General features: G+C 35.5%; 1 protein-coding gene and 1 pseudogene across 7 annotated transcripts in view; both read right to left on the bottom strand.

Annotated features, from left to right (window-relative positions):
- The window catches only part of Lcorl (ligand dependent nuclear receptor corepressor like), a 198,884-nt gene that overhangs the window by 138,823 nt on the left and 37,611 nt on the right, over positions 1-22,450 (bottom strand). For all 7 annotated transcript variants that reach the window (XM_023699359.1, XM_023699363.1, XM_023699353.1 and 4 more), the window contains exon 2: positions 9,320-9,385. In XM_023699359.1, coding sequence (XP_023555127.1) covers positions 9,320-9,385 — 66 coding nt within the window. The remainder of the gene's footprint in view (positions 1-9,319; positions 9,386-22,450) is intronic.
- Positions 6,449-7,394, bottom strand: LOC105743169 (annotated as a pseudogene).

Here is a 22,450-nt window from a genome sequence, read left to right as displayed (position 1 = left end):
AATATCTATTTTATACCATCGAATGTTGCAAGTGTTTAGCTTTCTTTTCATTTGTACAGGGGCCTGAGGCTAAGAGTTTGCCTGAAACCTCAGAGGAGACATGGCACTTGGGACCTTTCAGCAATGCTGAAACTGTTGGGATTTTGTCAACTCTTGGAGTCAGACTAAATGCCTTTTTCATAAAGGGATACAAATAAGCCTTTGACAATCCTCAGTGTGATGTTATCGTTTGTGTTTAGATATCTCCCCAAAGCCTCATGCAGTCATAGGTGGGGACTTTTCAGAAAAGGCCAGACCTAAATCATGTCGCCAGAAATGAATCATAATGTAGTGCTAGTATCAAGGGCACTAGGATTAAGAGTGTGTGTTTACTTGCCATAAGTAGCTTGGATGAGATATAAGGGATAGAATGAGCTATGGTCATCTCTTGCTTGTTTTACTACTGTGTCTTCCCTGAAATGTTTATCTTCCAGACCAATTATGGACTGAAATATCTACAAAATGTGATCCAAATAAGCCTTCCCTCACCAAATGTGAACACCAGATATTTTGTCTCAGCAACAAGAAAAGTAACTACCACAGGAGTACTAAATCAATCAGTGAAATCATGTGCAGTCACCTAAAATGGTGATCCAAAATTTTATATAGCATACCCAAATGACATACTACTATAAAAACATAGTAGGAAAAAAGTATATATACTGGTGCATATAGTATACACTATTTTAATAAAAAAACTACATATAGCAAAACAAATTTTAAATTTATATAAAATACGTTAACAGAGCTCATCAGTGAGTAGTGGTGGGATCTGGGATTATTTCCTTATTTTATCTATATTCTGTAATTTTGAAAAATGAACATGGGTCACATGTATATAAAGAAATAATAAACTATGGGATTAGAATATGGGTTAGTAGGAGAACTTGTCTAGCATGCACAAAGCCTCAGGTTCAGTTTTTAGCACTGCAAAGAAAGAAGAAAGGAATGAAGAGGGACGACCTAAAAGTAAAATATAGTCACTTATTTCTTTAAAACATTCTGCCTTTTCATGATAAACTAATTTTTTAAGGAAAATAAATGTATTCAAACATAATTGTGTAAACGAAGTGAGAGAAACCAGAGACCACCAGGTCACAAATTATAAGCTGAATTACCAAAATGCCATTATGTTAAACACTTTCTAATTAATGTGGAAAGAAAGAGGTAAGAAAGGAAGGTGAAGAAACATGCATAAGGTAAATTTTCAATTCTTTAGATTCTTCCTTTGTTCTTTCATAAACTCAGCTGAGAAACAAGTGAGCCTATAATTAGCATTGTTTATAAGTATATTAAATAAACATAATTCAGTACAAAACTAATGTGAAAAAAAGAAAACATTAAAATTAAGAGATTTAAGAAAAAGCTCTTCTTTGCCATAAAAATAATAAAGCATTGAAAGAGGCAAAATTTGGAGTCATTTATCTTAAAGATGTGTTCCACACATGTATTGTTCCTCTAACTAAAGATCAGTGATTGGGATAACTTTCAAACTAAAGCTTAGTGATTAGATATCTTTCAAACACTTTCAGCTCTGATTGATTCCTATGTAAACTGGGCAGAAAACTAGTTATACCAATATAATCACTCTCAAAGCATTTACACACACACAAGAGAGAAGGAACTTAAATTCTTTTTTTTTTTTTTTTTTTCTGCAGAACCAAGGATTGAACTCAGAACCTTGCGCTTGCCAGGGAAGCGCTTATTCTACTGAGTCATCTCCCTGGCCCCTAGCCATCTCCCTGGGCCCTTTAAATTCTTAAAGTATCAAAAGGATGCAAGGCACAATGTACTGGTGTTAAAACGTAAAACCTACCAGATAGAATAGTGAGAAAAAATTCAATGAAATCTAGCATTACTCATTCTGTGAATGAACTATAAAAATTCCAGATAACATCTACAAAAATGTTCTCTCCTACTGTTCTATCTTTTCTTTTTTCTCTCATTCATTTATTTTTTATTAATTTTATTGAGAAATAGCAATGAGACAATTCCAAAATGGGTTAGTAGGGCAGTTTCAATAATTGGTACATTGTATACTATTGTCTTCATAGTGGTTATTCATAGTACAAAATGCAGACATGATATCCTGTCCAGACACTCTTAGTACAAATCTTTCTTCTCATTGAATTAAGAGAAAGTAGCTGTATATCTATCCTAACTATTCTGTATATACAGATAAAAAATGGTCCTTCATTTATATCCTTTTTGTTTAGTTTTGTCAAAGATGGGTATTCCATTGCCAATTAAATATTTTAGGTGCATGAATTCAGCAAAGTAATCCAATATAGTCCAGTAGTCTATAATAGTAGTGGGTTGTCTGCCTGACTGGCAATGTCAGAAGTTGTTGACTTGAGCCTTTTAGAGCTCAGTATATTAATATGGCTTTACTTTTTATATGTTATTTTTATACTTTTCTGCTGGATGGGTAAGATAAAGATAAAGCAAGACCTATATAACAAAAAATGTCACTTTTGTATCTGACAAGGTCAGTCAAATCCACCAGGATTTACCTTGAAACTGTACCAGTTTGTAGATCCTTTATCAGTGTCAGCCATGTGGATGAGTTACAACCACTGCTTGACCAATTTGCTCTCTGTGAAAGCCTGAGAGAATGTTTTCTCTCCATGTGACTTTCCTTATGCACACTTTACATCATCGATCACTTTCCTCTGTGGCCTCATAATGTCCTTGATCAGTAAATTTGAAAAAAACTGAGTTACATGATGTTACAGTACAGGTTGTCCGATGTCCTGAGTCCTCACAGACCTTGGAAGGCTAGGGCCTTCTTCTCCACCAGCAGTGGAGAAGGGTTCTTTTTTCCCCACAGCCTCTCCAATATTTGTTGTTGGTTGATTCCTTTATGATAGTCATTCTTTCTGGGATGAGATGATATTTTAGTATTGTTTTAATTTGCATTTCATGGATGGCTAGTGACGTGGAGCATTTTTTCATATATTTATTTGCTTCTATAATTTTGTCCTCTGAGAAGTGTGTATTCATCTCAGATACCCATTTCTCGATTGGGTCTTTAAATTTTGGGGCTCTGTTTTTTAGTTCTTTATAAATTCTAGAGAGCAGACCTTTGTCTGACTGCTTATTAAGATTTTTTCCAAATTTGTAGGTAGTGTTCTATGTTTCTAAGCACACAACAAAAGAGCTAATCTAGCATATCACAGAAATTATATCACAGACCAAAATCTTCCACCAGTAATTATACTAGAGCTACTGAAGAAGAGAGGGTAAGCAGTGTTACATAAACACAAAACTCTTAACAGAGATGCTATGTCACAGAGTGGTAACACAAGATCTAGGCTGCATGTACCATGTGCAAGAGGAGATTACAGCTGTATGCCTATATCCTACGTTGCCACACAGCAACCAGAAGTCGAGAGCCTTCGATAGGTTATTTTAGAAATTTGCACACTGACTAGTTCCTAGGAAAACAAAGTACAGATCATGTCCTTTGAAAGACCTCAAAAACCTTAAACCCATTGGTAATACATCAAAGATAATTCACAGGTGCCGTTAAAAATAGATGTGAGGGGCTGGGGGAGATAGCTTTGTGGAAGCACCTTCCTGCAGGTGTAAGGGCCTAGGATCGATCCCCAGTACCACATGCCATATGGGCCCCAGAACCCCAGGAATGCTGTGCTGACCACCAAAACCAAGTGTGGTGGTGCTTGTCTATAACCTCAGATTTGATGGGACTAACACAGGAGGATCACTAAGAGCCTAAGCTGCGTAGCAAGATGTACCAAAAAATAAATGAAAGATTAAAACAAAATAAAAAACTAAATGGGAAAGACTGAAAAATTATGTTGTCCCTATATAGTTGTGCAACACCATTCCCGTACTCAAAATGGTTTGAAAAAACAAAGTTGTATGTCAAATGGCACGATTATAAATTGGAAAACTCCAATAAAATTAAATTTACTTTATACTTCTATAATTTTATATGGTTGGACAAAGTTCAATTGATGTCCTACATTATTATTATATACATAATATCGTCTGTATCACTGAAATTTCATGAAAAAATACACAAGGTTTTTAGCTTACTCAGGACAGACCTTCCTTTCTACAATTCATAAGAATTGTGGTGGGAAAACACAAAAGGTGCTTTTTTCTGAGACAGGGTTTCATGATATAGCCTGACTCTGAAATCACTATGTAATCCAGGCTGACCTGGAACTCATGGAGACCCTTCTGCCTCAGCCTCCTGAGTGCTGGGATTACAGGCATGCATCATATAGCCTGCCCAAAGTGTGCTTTTTATTTTTTAATTTTATTTCATTTTTATGTATTTAGTACAGGACCTGCAGGTCTACAGGGTCTCACTATGTAGATCATATTCATAGCGATTCTCCTGTTTTCAGCCTCCCAATCACAGGGATTACAGGCATACGCCACCTCACCCAGTCTCAATCACCAGCTAGCACGCCCTGGGGGCGGGGCTGGCACAGCAACCTGGGGATTGAACCTAGCCTCTGCGCTCTGCCTAAGCAGGCACTTTAGTCAGCTGAGCTATCTGGCTGGCCTCAAAAGTTTGCTTTTTAAGAAGATTTCACATATTTAAAATTATATGTATTTGGTACTGAGGAAAAAAAATATGTAAAAGGAAACTAAAATTATTCATAATGCATACTTTAGATATAACCACCATGAACATTTTAGTGTCTTTTCTTTCAAGTACATTTTCTTTTTTTTAATAAATGAGTGTATTTTATTTTAGGTCATTTAATTTGCAAGTATTTCTCAGCACATTCTATTTAGTGATCATGTAGATAAAATGAAGAGAACCATTTTCCATGGTAATGGGTAGCATCTTTTCTCTAGCTCATTTTATAGCAAAAGAAACCAGCAACAAAGTGAAGAGACACAAAATTGGAAAAAAAAATTTTACCAGCTGTTCTTCAGAAAAAGGACTAATATCTAGAATATAGAAAGAACTCAAATTGACTCCTAAATTTAAAGACCCAATCAAAAAAGGGGCATCTGAAATGAATCAACATTTATCAGATGAAGAAGTACAAACATCACATAAATATATGAAAAGAATGTTCAACATCATTGGTCATTTGAGAATTGCAAGATAAAACAACACTGAGATTCCATCTCAATCCAGAAGGAAGGGCTCAGTAACAAATGCTGGTGAGGAAACGGGGGGAAAAAGGAACCTTTTTCCATAGCTGGTAGGAGTGTAAACTGGTAAACCATTATGGAGATAAGTATGGAAATTCTTTTTCTTTTTTTTCCCCCCAAAACCACTCAAATGCTTTAATAACCCGGCCTCCAAGTGCACCTCAAGCCCTTAAACAAGGGCAAGGGCCCAGCTGCCAGCACCCTGCAGTAGACATGGCTGATGGTGATGCCGTGGCTGGGGGAGGCCCATGGCCCTCAGCCAGCTCTCCAGAGATTCAGCTGCCACTCAGTTCTGGCCCTTGCATCCTTGTGGCAGTGTGGAGATTCTTCAAAAGACTAAAACTAGAGGCTTCATTTTCAGCCAGCTGTTACCTTTCTAAGTATCTCTCCCAGAGAGTTAAGCATCATACCACAGTGATGTATGCATACCCATGTTTAAGCCAGAGAAATTTATAATAGTTAAATCTTGGAAACACCCAAAAAGCTCATCAAAAGATGAATGGATAAAGAAAATGTAATACTGATATACCGTGGAGTACTACTCTTCCATAAAGAATATATGTGAGTTGTTTTTAGGTAAATAAATACACCTCAAGGCCATAATCTTAACACAAATTTAAATATTACATTGTTCCTCTTTTTAAAAAACCCAAAGGATAAATAAGGAATTTAATGGAGAACTTGCTCAAATAGGAAATGGAGTAGAGGGAGTGACAATCTTTTATAAATGGGGAGGGGAAGAAGGCTTGAAAAGAAAGGAAGGGACTGGAAAAAAAGATTTAAAATGTGTCATGTACAAGTTTCCTATGATGAATGCGATGATCATATATGACAAATATGTACTAATTTTGAAAAATGAAAAAAAAAAAAGAAGAAAAAAACATTTGTAGACTGGTATCAGATTTTACTTTTAAAATTCAGACAAGGGCTTGTAACTGTAACCTGAGAAGCACTTACGCATATACAACTTTTATAAACACCAAAGTTTGCATTCAGGTACTATTATAGTGACGAAGTCCATTTTATCCCTGCTTATTATTTGGGCTTCTGGCTCTGTTAAAGCTTTAAATTACTGTGTTAAGAGGCTACAATCTAGTTTTAGTTTTCTATGTATGTATCTCAGTACTGTAACACTTTATACGAAGACAATATTTGGAATCCAAAAGTACCCATCATCTGCAAGACAGAAATGACAAGTTAGGCCAGTTCCTTGAGCATAAACCCCTCTATGACCATGGCAGCATCCCACCTTCAAGTCTTGATGCTATAGGTAGAATCTCCCTTTAATATTAAATAATGTTAAATAGGTAATCTTCTGTTTCCCAGTAAGAGGATGCTGTGGCTGTTGAGCCTCTCTGGAGATGGACACACCCGTCACTCCGTGTAGGCACTCCCTGAATCTGCACAGTTGGGAGTCTGGATCATCTTCAACGTCTTCCAACTCTGAGTCGTCCATTTCCTGGAACAAAGACTCATCTACTTCCACATTGTTTCCAGCATCCTCCAAGGACTGGATATCAGATGTGTCAAAATTATGATCTGTTTCAAATAGTTGTTTGCCACTTAGTTTATTTTTTCCTGCTTGTTGTTCTTTCATCCATTTCTTTTTAATTTCTAGTTCTTCATCAAACTTAGGTTTCCAACATAAGAAATTGTCAATTGTAACAGGGGTGCTATGGAATAACTGCTTCTCTATTTCCTCTGCTTCTTTTTCTTTTAGTTTCTTTTCTTGCTCTCCTCTTGTTTTTATCTGATCTACTATTTTATTTATTTTCTTGCACTGCTGTCACTAGAGTAAAGATCAGGACCACACCAAGATTTTCCTCAGCCTGCAATGCTAATAATTTTTAAATGTTGGTGACATGATTATCTTCCAGAGTTTTCTTAGAGAGTATTTCATAAAGAGGACCCTCATCTGGGTATTTTTCTCTGTATGTAAACTTGAGGGTAATCTGGACAACTTCATCATTTCCTCCAGCATCAGATGTTACAGTAATGGTGATGCTGGGTGGATTTTATGATAACACTGTGAAGGAGTTAGAGTAGATGGACTCCAGGGCCTCTAGCTTGTTTCGCTGCTCCTCGCCAGTGAGGAGCCCTGGCTGCTGCCCATGGATCATACGCTGACACTTGTGCAGCTTGCTACCACAGGGCCCCAAGGCCTCCGGCCAGGACAAGCTCATTCTCAAGTACATTTTTCTTTCATCCATCCATCCATCCATCCATCCATCCATCCATCCATCCATCCATCCATCCGTTCTTTCATTTGTATTTTAGAGAAGGGTCTACAGGGTGTTCAGGATCTCACAATTAGATCGGACTCATAGGGATTCTCCTGTTTACAACCTCCCAAGAGCTGGGATTACAGGAGTGCGTGACTATGCCCAGTCTCAAATGCCATCTCAGCATGCCCTGTGGATGGGGCCGACATGGCAGGCCTGGGGATTGAACCCCTGGCCCTGCACCTGCTTGCATCAAGTACATTTGCAATACATACTTTTGTTCTTTCTTTTTAATACAAACAGATTAATATACAGTATGTACACAGCAAATTCCTTTTCTTCAATCTTAATATTCTTGTATATCATTACTGCATAATAATGGCTGCATATATTTTAACTATGAACATAGAATATTAAAGTCTATTTTTAATGCACAATGGTAAAAAAGAAACAGAAACAACCTTAGAACTATAATGAGTAACCTTACTATATCTTATGCACACATATCTGATTATTTTCTTGAGATTCCAAAAAGTACTGATCAAGTATGAATGTTTTAGACTGCACTGAGAAGTCTGTATCATTAACACACAAGGGCCCTAAGTTGTACTATCCTAATAACACCTTGAAAACTTTTATTTTATTTTTTTTTCTTTTTTTTTTTTGAAAACTTTTAGTTTTTATGATTAAAAATAATCACTTTTGAATTTGATGATAAACTCTTTTCTTTCTAATAAGTTATAGTAAGATATGGTGAGCAGATAAGGAAACGTTTGTAAGTATGATGTGACACTTTGGGAACGTAAGCTGATATTATAATAAATTATATTGAATTTTTAAAATTTATACAAAAATTATTAAGAAAATCTTACAAAATGACAGAAGCAAATAATAATTTTTGGCACATCTGAGAGAAAGTGATAGGCATGGTTTAAAATGTAAGTTTACAAACTGGTAACATTAATACTGAATACATGCTTACAGTTATTCTTTAGATACTATAGCAGTTGAAAATAAATTTCAAGCAGGCCACACCCAATAAGAAACACAATATATTCTTTTAAAAAAAAATGTATTTGGTACAGGGCCTCATTACACAGCTCAGAGTTGTAGCGATCCTCCTGTTTTCAGCCTCCCCAGTGCTGGGATTACAGGAGTGCACCACAATGCCCAAGTCTTGGTGGCTGGCTCAGTGTGCCCAGGGGCAGGACCAGCATGGCTGTGGTGCCAGGAATCGAATCCTGGTCCCTGTGCTTACCACCTAAGCAGGTGCTTAGTTGGCTGAGCTATCATGCCAGCCTAGAAATACAATGTATTCTTGTTAAGCATAAAAAGATTGTTTTTTACTAATCACTATCAGCATCATTATTACCAGTATTACTACTAAGGATGCTTCTCCCTCAATCAAGGGAAAAGTTTCTTCACATTTTCAGGTAGTATGCCAGTGAAGAGCTAAGTATAACAGATCACAGATATGTTCCCCTTACAGGCTCAAGTGATTTTCCAAAAGTCTGTAAAATCAAGAAAAAATTAATCTCCTGCCTTAATCAATATCCAAAAAATATATTATAATAATTTTACTCTTCAGTTTTAGAAAAAAACATGACTTGAAAAAAACATAATGAAGTCAATGTATAAATTTACTTAGTTATAGATTCTTACTTTCTGGTATTCAATGTATCTCTAAGCATAATGACTATAAGTAATAAAAATAAAAATTTGAGGGGACAGCTTTTTAGGAGACATTTAATTGAACAATCATTTAATTTGATTTAGTTAATGCAATTACCATTTATTTTATTCATTTGTTTTTTGAGAAAGGGTCTCACTATGTAGTTCAGGGTGGCTTTAAACTCACCATTTTTCACTTGTTACATGGAGTGGGAGGTTTAAATTAAAATTTTAAAAATTACCTTCAAATAAACTGAGGTCTCTTCGTAGCCGTGGTCCATAAAGCCCTTCTAAAATACTCTCAAAACCTGTGTTTTCAAAGAGAAAGAAGAGGATTAACTAATGGAAAAGCTTCAATTGGCAACAGCTAAAAACCACAAACTATATATCAACTAGCAAATTATGAACATACTATGAGCATTTAATCTGAAGCAATTAACATATAATAAAACAATCGCAACTATCAGAAATTACATGATTATAAAGGAAATATTTAAAAATAAATATTCACTACTGCTATGGTGTAGATATGAAGTGCCCTCCAAAGACCTGTGGCTTGATCTCCAGGGCACCAGTGTTCAAAAGTGGTCCTAGAAACCTGACTGGATCTTGAGAGTATTACCACAATGCAGATATTATGGTTTATATCTAGATGTCTTCAAAATTCTTACACACTCTTAGGTGGAGCTTCTGAAATGTGACTAAATCACGGAAACACTGATTATAGCTAAATGTGATGTTAGGAGGTTGGGCTTGGTCAGAAGAGGGAAAACGGGATTGTGACCTAGAAGGTTTATCTCCTTTCTCAGCTCCCTCCTTACCTCTCCTGCTTCCTGGCCACCATGACATGAGCAGCTTTTCCCACACCCCTCTGCCATACTGTCCTGCCTTGGAATCAGCCATCTATGGATTAAAATCATGAGCCAAAATAAATCTCTTCTCCTTTAAACTGTGCTCCAGTGATGAAAAAATGCGTAAGATAAAAGGTGAATGAGCTATTAGGAGGTGGCCCTGGCTGAAGGGAATGGGTTATGAGGGTGCAGTGTTAGAAACTATACCTTGTCCCTGGCCTATACCTTTCTGTCTCTCTCTGCACCCTGACCACTGAATGGTGAGTCTCTTTGCTCCACCACATGCTCCCTACCATGATGTGCTAGCTCTCTCCTTTTTTTTTTCCGTGGAACTGGGGATTGAACTCAAGCCCTTGCACTTGCCAGGGAAGCGCTTATTCCACTAAGCCATCTCCCCAGCTGCCAAAAGTAGGTAGAAATCTTTTTTTTTTGGCGGAACTGGGGATTGAACTCAGACCCTTGAGCTTGTCGGGGAAACACTTATTCTACTGAGCTATCTCCCTGGCCCCGATGATGTGCTAGCTCAACACTGGCCCAAGAGCAATATAGTCAAGTGATCATGAACTGAAACCTCTGAATTTCTGATTCAAAATAAATACTCTTTGTTATTCTTAAGAATTTTATCACAATAACAGCTACCAATATAACAAAGAAGCACCTATGCTACTTAGAAATATCCTGGGTTAACATTCAGTCAAGCACCACATAATTATGTAGTAAATTAACTCCATAGATGACTGTCCCACAACACTGTAAAAGAGCTAAGAAATTCCTACACACTAGTATTTCTACTATATGCACCTCTTCTGTGTTGATATATTTAGACATACAAGTATTTACCAAAGTGTTACACTTGCCTGCAATATTCAACACGGTAACTTAACATACAGGTTTATAGCTAGGGAGCCATAGGCCACTCTACCTAGATTTGTACAAGTACACTGTGGGTCCACAAACAATGAAAGTGCCCAATGGCACATTTTCAGAATGTATCTCTGCTATTAAGTGATGACTGGTTATATTATGACCAAATTTCTTATGCAGTAATCCTGTAAAGAACCTTACAGAAGACATGTACTACAATATTATTTATATTTGTTTAAAGGATATTTTTTTTTGCTCCTCGAATGCCTTCAGGGCACTTCTGGCGGCTGGAGAGTTGTGGGGATCGAACTACAGCAACCTGAGGCTGACAGCTTTGTGGAAGCAGCCACTTAAAGAACTAGGGCCAGGCCCCCTAAAGGATAGTTTTAAAAAGCCGCTTTTTTATTTTATTTTTATTTATTTATTTTTTTTTTACCTTAACCTTAATTACAAAATAACCGAGTGCCCAGAGGAGAGATTCCTGCTGAGAAAAGTGTGACATAAAACTTAAACCTATTCAAACAAAGAAACAAACTTAAACCTACATGTAAAAGTTTAAATACAACAATTTGTTCATTGCTATGGACGGCTTTCAATTTTAAAGACAAAAATACTTCAAATCTTGTCAAGTTAACAAAACCCTTGTGCACTAATATACTATTCCAATTCCTGAACATACTAAGATTTTATAACTTTCCTTCTTTTGACATCATCTATATCATATTCAGTCTCACAGAGCTTAATAAACTATATGGGGTTCCACGATGAGGGTGAAAGGAGCAGGATAACAAAATAATTAGAAAACCACCAGAAGGAACTAATGTAAGCATGCATATATTAGGGAGGAAAAAAACTAAAGATGGCAATGACAGGCCTTACAGATGAAAGAAAATGTAGACTTTCTTAGGGATAGTCCTAAATAATAAGTCATTACAAAATAATTATAGGATCCTTTAAAAAATACTTAAAATGTTAAGTGTTAGAATGTTTAAGCACTTTAAATATCTACTTTTTTCATTTTTTATTTTTATTTTGGCGGAACCGGGGATTGAACTCAGGCAGGCCTTGCGCTTACCTTACTCTATTAAGCTATCTCTCCGGCCCCTAAATGTTTAAATGTCCAAAATTCCTTAGCATCTCCAGGGTTTATCTTAAAATCAATAGATTGTCACAATGAAAAAGTGGCAACATTTCTTCATATAATAATAAAATATGGGCTAGTGATGTATATTACAACTAATGAAGTCTTAGACTTAACAAAATAAGGTAATTATCGAGGTTTGGTAAATAAGCACTGAATAAAATATCTGTGATGTTACTGTGAATTTTGTGAAAATATCTGTAAAATTTTGTGTTTTAGTACTAGTTCCCATGAATGGAAATTTCAGGTAGAAGAATAAACTACTACTAGAAAGAACTTTGAAGAATGCTACAGAAAAGATTTTCATACTGGGTAAAAACTTGAGACATAATAAACCAAAATTCCCCTGCTATTATGAATATATCCTAATTTTATTTTGCTATGAACAATGTGCTTCAAAAACATTACAAGTCACTACTTTAGCAAGTTAGTCTGTAGTAAATAGGACAAAATATGTGCCTCTCCCTATATAAGGTCACTGAAATAAAACCATTCATATCTCCTGAATTTTAGCCTGAAGAGGAAAAAACAAACAGCTATTACTTTTGTTCTATGAGGTGTGATCAAAAACTACAATGAATGCTTAAAATTCTTTAAAAATTTATTACAGTAAAACACACATTGCCATTAATTACTTTCAAAATATGCATCCTTGCTTCAAGTACATTTATCCAATCATTATTGCCACCTTCGGAAGCAGTTCTAGAAGTTCTCTTCCTGTAGTGGCTGCCTCTATGGACTGAATACACTCAAAGCATTTACCTTTCATAGTCCTTCTGACTCTGGAGAAGACCTAGGAGTCCATGATGCCAGATCTGATGAATTAGAATACACTATAATGTTTTTACTTGATAAAAACGGGCTGTACCAGAAGCAGTGTGTGACAGGGAGCCTAGGCACTATGGAGGATGAAACCATCTGCCCACTTCTAGGCCATTTTCTACATAGATCAGTTCTTAAATAATAAGCTCTCATAATATTCAGAGTTCCCTGTGGTGTTTCTGGGTAAAATTCAGCTAAAATGATTCCATTAATTCATCTTGATTTTGGATCTTGATTGATGCACTTTTTTCACATGAGGTGAACTGAGTGTTTTCCACTAAGAATGCAACCTTAGCTCAGTATTATAACCACAGACCAGTTTTAGCTGGAATCTGAAATAGCATAACTGTGCAACTCCAATGAAACATGATATATGTCATACTTTGAGATACACATTTGTACAACTGTAGCCTACAATTGAATAACAGATGAACAAGTTGAAACTTGTCACAGTGTTACTGAGGTTTACTGCTTCTTGCTCTTCATACTGCAGATTCATACCCTTTCAGCTGGATGGGACTCTACAGCAGAGTTTGCAGTATTTATTTTTAACCACACCTTAAATTATGTTTCCTAATTCCTCCAAAGATAACACCAAGGTCTTACATATTTCCTGGTAAGCATGCATTTATACAGCAATGCTTATGCTGGTGTAATTGGTATTTTTAGTTAAAACTTTCTTTCTAGGGCCAGCAATATAGCTCAGCAGACTAAGTGCCTGCTTAGGCAAGTACAAGAACCGGGATTCGATCCCTCGCACCACATGCTGTGCCAGCCACACCCCTGGAGCACCCTGAACCGGGTACCAACACCAGGCGTGGTGGCTCATGCCTGTAATCCCAATGGTGGGGAGGCTGAAAAAAAGGATTGCTATGAGTCTGAGTTATATAGTGTGACCTTGTACAAAATACATTTTTTTAAAAAAGCCCACTTTATGTCTTGCAGATTTTTAGAAATGCAACTGGTATTTGTATATTGACTTTATGTCTAGTAACTCGCTGTGCTTATACATGCACATATCCTCTCTGGGTAATAATTACTATTTTCTAAAACTTGCTTTCTTTTTTCTTCTTACCTTACTGTCTTGGTGGACCTCCATTATGAAGTAGAAAAGAAGTGGTGATAGTGGGCAGCCTTAAATTATATTCAATCTAAGTGGGAAAGCATTCAAAATATTAAGTACAGTATTTCTCCTATTTTTTTTTTTAAATAAATACCTCCTCTCACACTAAGAAACTTTCTTTGTGTGGATTTTTTTTTTTAAACCATGACTGAATGTTAATTTTATCTAATTTATTCTGAAACTTACTAAAATAATCACGACGTTTTCCTTTTTTAAATCTCTTAATATGGCCCCTGTATATTAAATGTTAAACTAGCTTCCTTCCATTCCCACAAAAACAAATTATCATGTGGCATTTGTACAGGTTTGCCAGATTTATTATTTCAGTATTTTCTTTAAAATCTGCATCTATGTTCATCATTGAAATTGGACTATTAAAAAGTTTCTCCTGTATTCATCAAGTTTTTTTTTTTTTTTTGCGGAACTGGGGATTGAACTCAGGCCCTTGCGCTTGCCAGGGAAACACTTATTCTACTGAGCCATCTCCCCAGCCCTTCATCAAGTTTTGAGATGTGTATTATCCTCTTAAAATGAGTGGCAATGTTTCCTGATTTTCTAGACTCTAGAAAAAAATGATAAAACTTACGATTTTTTTTTTTTAACCTTAGCTTGTTCCAGAAATGTAAGCAGCTCATTGGCACTAACATCTTCTGAAGTATCTACTACTAATCACTATTGACTGTCACAGGGCTACTAAAGTATTCCATTTCTTGTATTAGCTATATTTTCCTGAGAATATTTTGTTTCAACAATATTTCTCAATCTATTTGCATAGTTTTTTTTATATGCTTACATCCACAATCTGTTTTTCATTCCTTATTTGTTCTCTTTTTGTTCCCCCAATAAAGCTCATTAGAAGTTTCTCAATTTGGTTTTCAGTACAGTATTTTAAAAGAATTCCTTTTGATTTCTTGATTTTCTCTATTGGTATGTTTTCTTATTATTTAGTTTCTACTCCAGCTTTGTTTTTTTCTTACTTTTCTAATTCTGGAAATGACAGTGTACCACACTAACATTCAGCCTTTCTTCTTTTCTAACATACATACAGTTACAAATTTCTACCAATGTAGTATTCTTACAAATTGCACACTACAATTTCTGATATATCATTTTCTGTATTATTCAAAATATTTCCTAGCTTCCATAATGACTTCTCTGCTCTAACCATGGGCTTTGTTTATTTATTTTTAGTACAACCAGGTATCTAGTTTCATGGTCTCTGTGTACAGGTATAAGTAAGCTTGCGGCACTCGTTTGTCTTGTCATTGGACCTTTTGGTTAATTAATAGTTGACATCTAGATCCCAGCACACTCAATAAACAATTTCATTGTTAAATGGCACAGGAAATCTCAGCTTTATGCGACTGTGTCACGGTGGCCTCTATTTACAGCAAAAGCAAGGGCTCAGTAAACAATTCACTTGGGTTTTATTCTGTACTTAACATGATTCAAAGCTGGTTGGTCAGTTGTGGGAATGAAGATGGAGCCCAGTCCATTAACCATGGGCTTTAAAGAAGCCTCTTTCTTAAATTCCAAATAAGTTTAACTCCCTTTAAAACTGTATTTATCTATTTATTTGTATTTTTTAGGGAAGGGTATTCAGGGTGTCACTACTAGATCAGACTTCTAGTGATCCACTTGTTTACAGCCTCCCAAGAGCTGAGATTACAGGCACACACCATCACACCCAGACTCAATTGTTGGCTCAGAACGCCCTGGGGGGTGGGGCTGGCACAGCAGGCCCAGGGATTGCACCCCCAACCCCTGGGCCTGCTTGCTGGCACTTTAATCCCCTGAGCTATTTGGCCGGTCCTCCTTAAAAATTAAAACTTATGATTTTTAACATGATTATACTAATCAAAACAAAACAATATAATCAGTCTTGTGAAATTTTCTGTGATTGTTTTTATGGCTAATTTGGTCAATTTTTGAAAATTTTCTAAATATGCTTAAATATATATCTCCTGAAATTGCTAAAGTATGTACATAGTACTTTATATTGCTTTGTTAGAATAACATGTTAATCATGCTTTTTAAGTCATCCACATTCTTGACTCATTTTTAAGAGGTCTATCAATTAAGAAAATTTATATAAAACCTTCCAACAAACTGCTTTTCCTTTTTTAGTTTTGAGAATGTCTGCGTTATATGTTTTGAGACTATGTCATTTATAATGTATAATTTTATAAGTGTCATATATTTCTGGAAAATAAAACCTTTTATAATTATGAAGTGAACTGCTCTATTTTAAGCAATTTTAGATTTGATCATATGGTTTTACATTATACAGCTATAGAACACTTGAAATTATTTTTTCCATGATGTACTTTCTTTATTTTTATAACTTTTGTCTTATTAAATAAACAGCATAAAGGAATTTTTGACAAACATTTTTGTCAGAATTTAACAACTTAAGTTTAATAGCTATTAACATAGTTGGGATGAAATCTACATGTGTTTTCTCTCCTTTTGAAACTTCAGAGTTGCTTGAATATTTATCATTTTATTTTATTCCTCTTCTATCAGTATAAAAATTATTCTTTTTATAGTTGATACAGCCTAAAAATCTCTTTTTGGTTGCAGTATTATTAATCCACTAAAATGTAATGTAACTATTGCTATTACTGGGTTTACATCTATCTTGTCCTTTTTTTTTTTTTTTGTATTTTAGGGACGGGTCTACAGGATAATCAGCGTCTCACTACTAGATCGGTCTCAGTGATCTCCCTGTTTACAGCCTCCCAAGAGCTGGGATTACAGGTGCACACCACCACACCCAGTCTTGTTTATTTTTTTGTTTTTGTTTTTTCTTTTTTTTTTTTTTTGGACTATGTTCTTCCCCATGCTCCTATCTTGCAACATTCTTTTGGGTTAAGTAATTCCTTAGTATTTTCACTTTATTGCAACTATTGATTTATCAGTTATATCCTTTAGCTTAAGTCCTTGTCCTAGGATTCCAATAGTCATTTCAATTTTTCACATTCTACTTTTGAATGTTATAGTACCCTTAAAAATTCCACGTTACCCTATATGTCACAGTTATACAATGCACACCTGTTATTATAAATCCCTCCCTTCGATAGGTCCTAAGCATTGCCTTCAATATTTCTTGTATGGTATGTCTGCTACCAGTGAATTCTTTCAGCTATTATTTTTCTGGAAAAATAATCTTTATTCTTCTTTTTCAAAAAAGAAGTAATTTTGAGTATAAAATTCTAGGTTGGCTTTTTTGTATTCTAGTGCATTAGATATGTGCTTACACGGTTTAATGGTCTGTGTGGTTGCTGATTTACCTATGCTCTTTCTTTCCTTTTGTTAACTCTGTATATAGCATGCAGAGAAACAGACTGCTGTCAAATCCACATTTGGTGACAAACAGTTTCTCTGGGTGCTTTAAGGTTTCCTTTGTATTGCTGACTTTCAGAATTTGATTATTACATGCCTTGGTATAATTTTAATGTATACTGGAATAAGATGAGCTAATTGAATCTTAGGGTTACAATTTTCATCAATTTTGAAAAAAAGTTGGCTATTTCTCCAAAAATTTTTGAGGCTCTCCTTTTGTTCTGGGATTCTAATTATATATTTGTTAGACAACATAATATTGTCTTATAGATCAACAAGGCTCTGTTCACTTCCTTCAAAGATCACTCTGGGTACTTCTTATTTATTTTTATTTTAAAGAGAATAACCCTCCTCCCAAAAAGTACATAATTTCAAAACAAGGCGATAGGAAACTAACAATGATTGTTATGTTGGAGATAGTTATCTTCAAAGTTGCTGTTCAGATTAACAGATACAGGCATTCAAACTTAATCAAACTATTAGGCATTAACAGTTCTTTTCAATAAACCATCTTTTCTTTTCAAGCTTTGACATATGCCTATATAGTATCCATAAAAACCACTACCACGATTTAAGGTAACAAACACTTTCAACAATCTTAAGTTTCCCCTTGCTTGTGTTTAACTCATCTTTTCCTTTCACAACTCTAGGCAGTATTCACATACTTCTGATTACTAGTAGAGTATTCTCTAGAATATCATTAAACTTACAACATAAATTTTCTTTTTCTTTCTTTTTGGAGGGGAAACTGGTTAAGAGAATGATTTGGGGACCTACCTATTCTCTTGCCAATTATCTCTGGTTTGTTCTTCCCCATTATATTCTCCATTGAATGGACACACCATATTTATCTCTTTAGAAGTTGGGAGATAGTGCCTTTTCCTCCTTATGCTAATAATGAAACTGCAGGATTATATGTAGATTTATGTTTGACTTTTCAAGAAACTAAGTGCTTCTCCAAAGTTATGGTCTCATTTCACCTTTCTATCATTTGCCATCCATGTGTGAAAGTTAATGTGACTAATTTGCATCCCCACTACTACTTGGTATCATAAAGTGCCTTATTTTTTTCTTTTCTTTCTTTCAACAAAATCATTCTGATGAAGGGGCTGGTGAGATGGCTCAGTGGTCTAAAGCACCTACTTAGAACAAGCTTAGCTAAAGCACAGGGACCGCAGTTCAATCCCCCAGCACCACATGCCAGCCAGCCCCGCCCCCTGGTGGGCTGAGCTGGCCACACACACGCACACACACACACATAAATAAATAAAATTTAAAAAAAAATCATTCTGATGATAAAAACTACTATAATTATTTTGATTTTGCATTTTTTGTCAATTGTCTTTTTACATACTTAATACTATGCATATCTTTTTTAATCTTTGTACAATTTTTACTTTGGGTGTCTGACATCAGTGCAGTAAAAGAGACCTTGTTTTGTTTTGTGTTGAACATATTTTAAATATAAGTCCTTTGTCTGACAAACATACCTATTTTTAAAAAAATTGTGTTTTATTACATTTTGCACATGGTGCCAGAAATTGAAGAATTGTGGCAACAATTCTAGATTGAGCGAGTATATTAGTGTACTTTTTTAATAGTATATACATACGCTGGTCATTACCATATCTGTTATGGTGACCTGAGATCAGTGGTCTTTGATGTTCACACTGTAATTGTTTGGGGGGCATTACAAACTACACTCATAAGACAGTGAATTTAACTGATAATGTCTTCTGACTGATTTGTTGACCAGATGTAACTGGTCCCTTGACTATAGCCCTCTGCTGTGGTCTCCCTATTACGTAAGATAAAACAAAACTGAAATTAGGCCAACCTACAATGGCCTCCCTATGTTCAAATGAAAGAAGAGTCACGTATCTCTTACTTTAAATAAATAACAGAAATGATTAAGCTCACTGAAAAAGGCACATATATCAAAAGTTGATACAGGATGAAAGCAAGGCCTCTTGGCTTTGGCCAGTAAGCCAACCTATAAATAAAAAGGAAAGTTTCTGAAGGAAATGGAAAGTGTTACTCCAACATATGCACAGATAGTAAGACAGTGGGACAGTCAAACTGCTATCATGGAGAAAGTTTTTGTGGTCTGCAGAGATCAAACTAACCACAACACTCCCAACAGACATGCATTAATCCAGAGGAACACCCTTACTCTTTCCAATACTAATTATAAATAAAGGCTGGGAGAGGTAAAGAAGCTGCAGAAGAAACACATGAAGTTAGCAGTGGATGATTTATGAGGTTTAAGGATAAAAATGCAAGGTGAAGCAGTAATTGTTCACGTAAAGGCTATAGTAACATCTGGATCTAGTTACAATAACTGATGAAAATGGATAAACTACAGTGTTTTAATGTACATAAAACAGCCTTCTACTAGAAAATGATACCATGTAAGACTTTGATACTAGACAGAGGTCAGTGACTTGACTTCAAAGCTTCAAAGGTCAGGCTGACTCCCTGATTAAATGCTAAGACAGCTAGTGAATGTAAGATGAAATTTATACGCCCATATTCTAAAAATTTTAGATCCTATAAGAAGTATACTAATATATTCAGTTCTAATAAAACCTGTGTTTTAGGACTAGAACAACAAATAACAGATGACAGCACAAGTCCACTGTTGAAATTCACTCTTGCTCAAAAAAAAATTCTGATTTATTAATAACCTGGTTACACAGGAGCTTTGGTAGAGATGAACAGTAAGATTACTGTTACTTTTACATCTGTTAAGCAGCATACGTTCTATAGCCTAAGGATCACAGAATAATTTTGATTTCCAAGTCTTATTATCTAAGAAACACATATCTTAACATTATTTCTGCCATAGACAGTGAATCCTTTGATGGGTTTGTACAAGGTAAATTATAAACGTTCTGAAAGGATTCATCATCCTAGATGCCATTAGGAGCATTTGTGATTCATGGGAGGAGGTTAAAACATCAACAATAACAGGAGTTTGAAAGAAAGTGGTTTCCAACCTCCAGGGATGTCTGAGGGGTTCAAGACTCCAGTGAAATAAGTAACTACATGGTGGAAACACAAATTAGAAATGGCGATGAAGGCAAGATTAACTTGCTTCAATTTTACCAGACTTTCATATTTCAGGAGTTTGTTTTTAATGAATAAGCCAAGTGGTTAATCAAATATAATCTATTCTTGGTGCAAATGCTACCAACATTGTGAAATGACAACGAAGGATAAGAGTATTACGTTAACTTAGGTGATGAAGCCGTGGCAAGTTCTGAGAGTACTACCTAGAACTGTAAAAGTTCTATGAAGAGTTATATGCTATCAAACCACATCACATGTTACAGAAAAATCCTTAATGAAAGCAAGAGTACTCAATGCATCAAATTCATCTGATTTTAAGAAACTGACAGTTACCTACCCTCTTAGCAAAGACAAACGTGTCAGCTAACAGCCATTAACATGAAGGTGAGATCGTCTACCAGCAAAAAAGATTATGACTTGCTAAAAGCTCAGATGCTCATTAGCATTTTTAGCAATGAAATATTTTAATTAAATTAGGCACATTTAAAAAGATACAATGGATCAATTAAGATTCAGGACATATGAGAACTTGTACTGTAACGTCATGTAACTCGGTAGTGTCCCAAATTTTCTGATCAAGAAGATTATGGGGCCAAAGAGGAAAGTGATCGATGATGTAGAGTGTGCCAAAGGAGAGTCACATGGAGAGAAAACATTCTCTCAGGCTTTCACAAAGAGCACACTGGCCAAGCAATGGCCGTGACTCATCCACATGGCTGACACTGGCAAAGGATCTACAATCTGAGGTACAGATCTCAAGATAAATCCTGAGGGGATTTCACTGACCTTATCAGACCCAAAAGCTACAACTCTTGTTGAATAGGTCCTGCTTTACCTTGGTCTTAACCATCCAGCAGAAAAGTATAAAAACAAAATATAAGAAGTAAAGCCACGCTGTTGTGTTGAACTATAGGGGACTCAGGTCAACAATTTCTGACACTGCCAGTCAAGTGGAAGGCCCAATACTATTATGGGCTACTGGACTCTTTTAGAATATTTTGCTGAGTTTACACACCTATAATATTCAAAGGACGGAACTAAACAAAAAAGGGGATACAGATGAATGTCCATTTTGTATCTGCATTTTTAAAATGGTTAGGGTAGATTTACAGTTACATTCTCTTAATGAAGAGTGATTTGCTCTAATGGTGTTTGTAGATAGGATATCATGTCCGCATATTGTACAGCAATTAACCACTGGGAGGAATGTATGCAATGTGTTAATTATTGAAACTGTCCTACCAATTTGATTTGAAACTGTCTCATTGCTATTTGTTTATCAATAAAATTATGGAAAAAAAATAAAAAGATACAATGTGCATGCATATGTAAGACTACTGAAAAGTATGAACAACTTTACATGCACTGAACAACCAAGAACTTCATGACGTGCTTTACTATGGTGGTGGTCTGGTACTGAGTCCACCCCCTAACCCCAATGGTACCAGGAACTGAACTCAGGACCCTGTCCCTGTGCTTGCCAGGCAAGCGCTGAACCCACATTTCTTCTTCCTTTCGTTTCTTTTTTTTGTGGAACCGGGGATTTGAACTCAGGCCTCGCGCTTGTCAGGGAAGTGCTTATTCCACTGAGCCATCTATCTGGCCCCTGAACCCACATTTCTTGAGCGCAGCTATAAACTATTATATAGTTAAAAGTGTGTCGTTTTAGTTTGCCATTTTGTTTTCTTCATGGATATTTTCACAAGAACAAAAGTGTTAATTCTGATGAATATCTACTTAGCCACAAATGGCCACCAGAACTAGAAGACAATATATTTGTCTAACACGTGAAGTTTGTAATTGGTAGTACTCTGATTATTACTGATGTTCAATATATTTTCAAATACCAATCCTCAGACTTTTTTTGGCTACTTTTTATGTGGATTCTCAGGCTTTCAAAATTTCACTCAGTCTTATGTATTCTAAACTATCAATTTCATCTACAGCAAACATTCCTCAAGTATGATTTAACTTTTTATTTTGTCTCACACCTAAGATTTTAAAATTTCATTTTAAACTTCCAAAATCAAACTTTTGTTTTTATAGTTTATTTTCTTACATTAGAAAAACTGTCAAATATCAAAGATAAATCACTTTGTGTGAGTGTACTTGATTTTCCTATGCAGTTTTAAGCCATCAGTATTCATTTATGAAT

Source organism: Octodon degus, unplaced genomic scaffold (assembly GCF_000260255.1).
Source record: "Octodon degus isolate 3935 unplaced genomic scaffold, OctDeg1.0 scaffold00006, whole genome shotgun sequence".
NCBI lineage: Eukaryota > Metazoa > Chordata > Mammalia > Rodentia > Octodontidae > Octodon > Octodon degus.
This window is presented reverse-complemented; position numbering and strand designations above follow the sequence as displayed.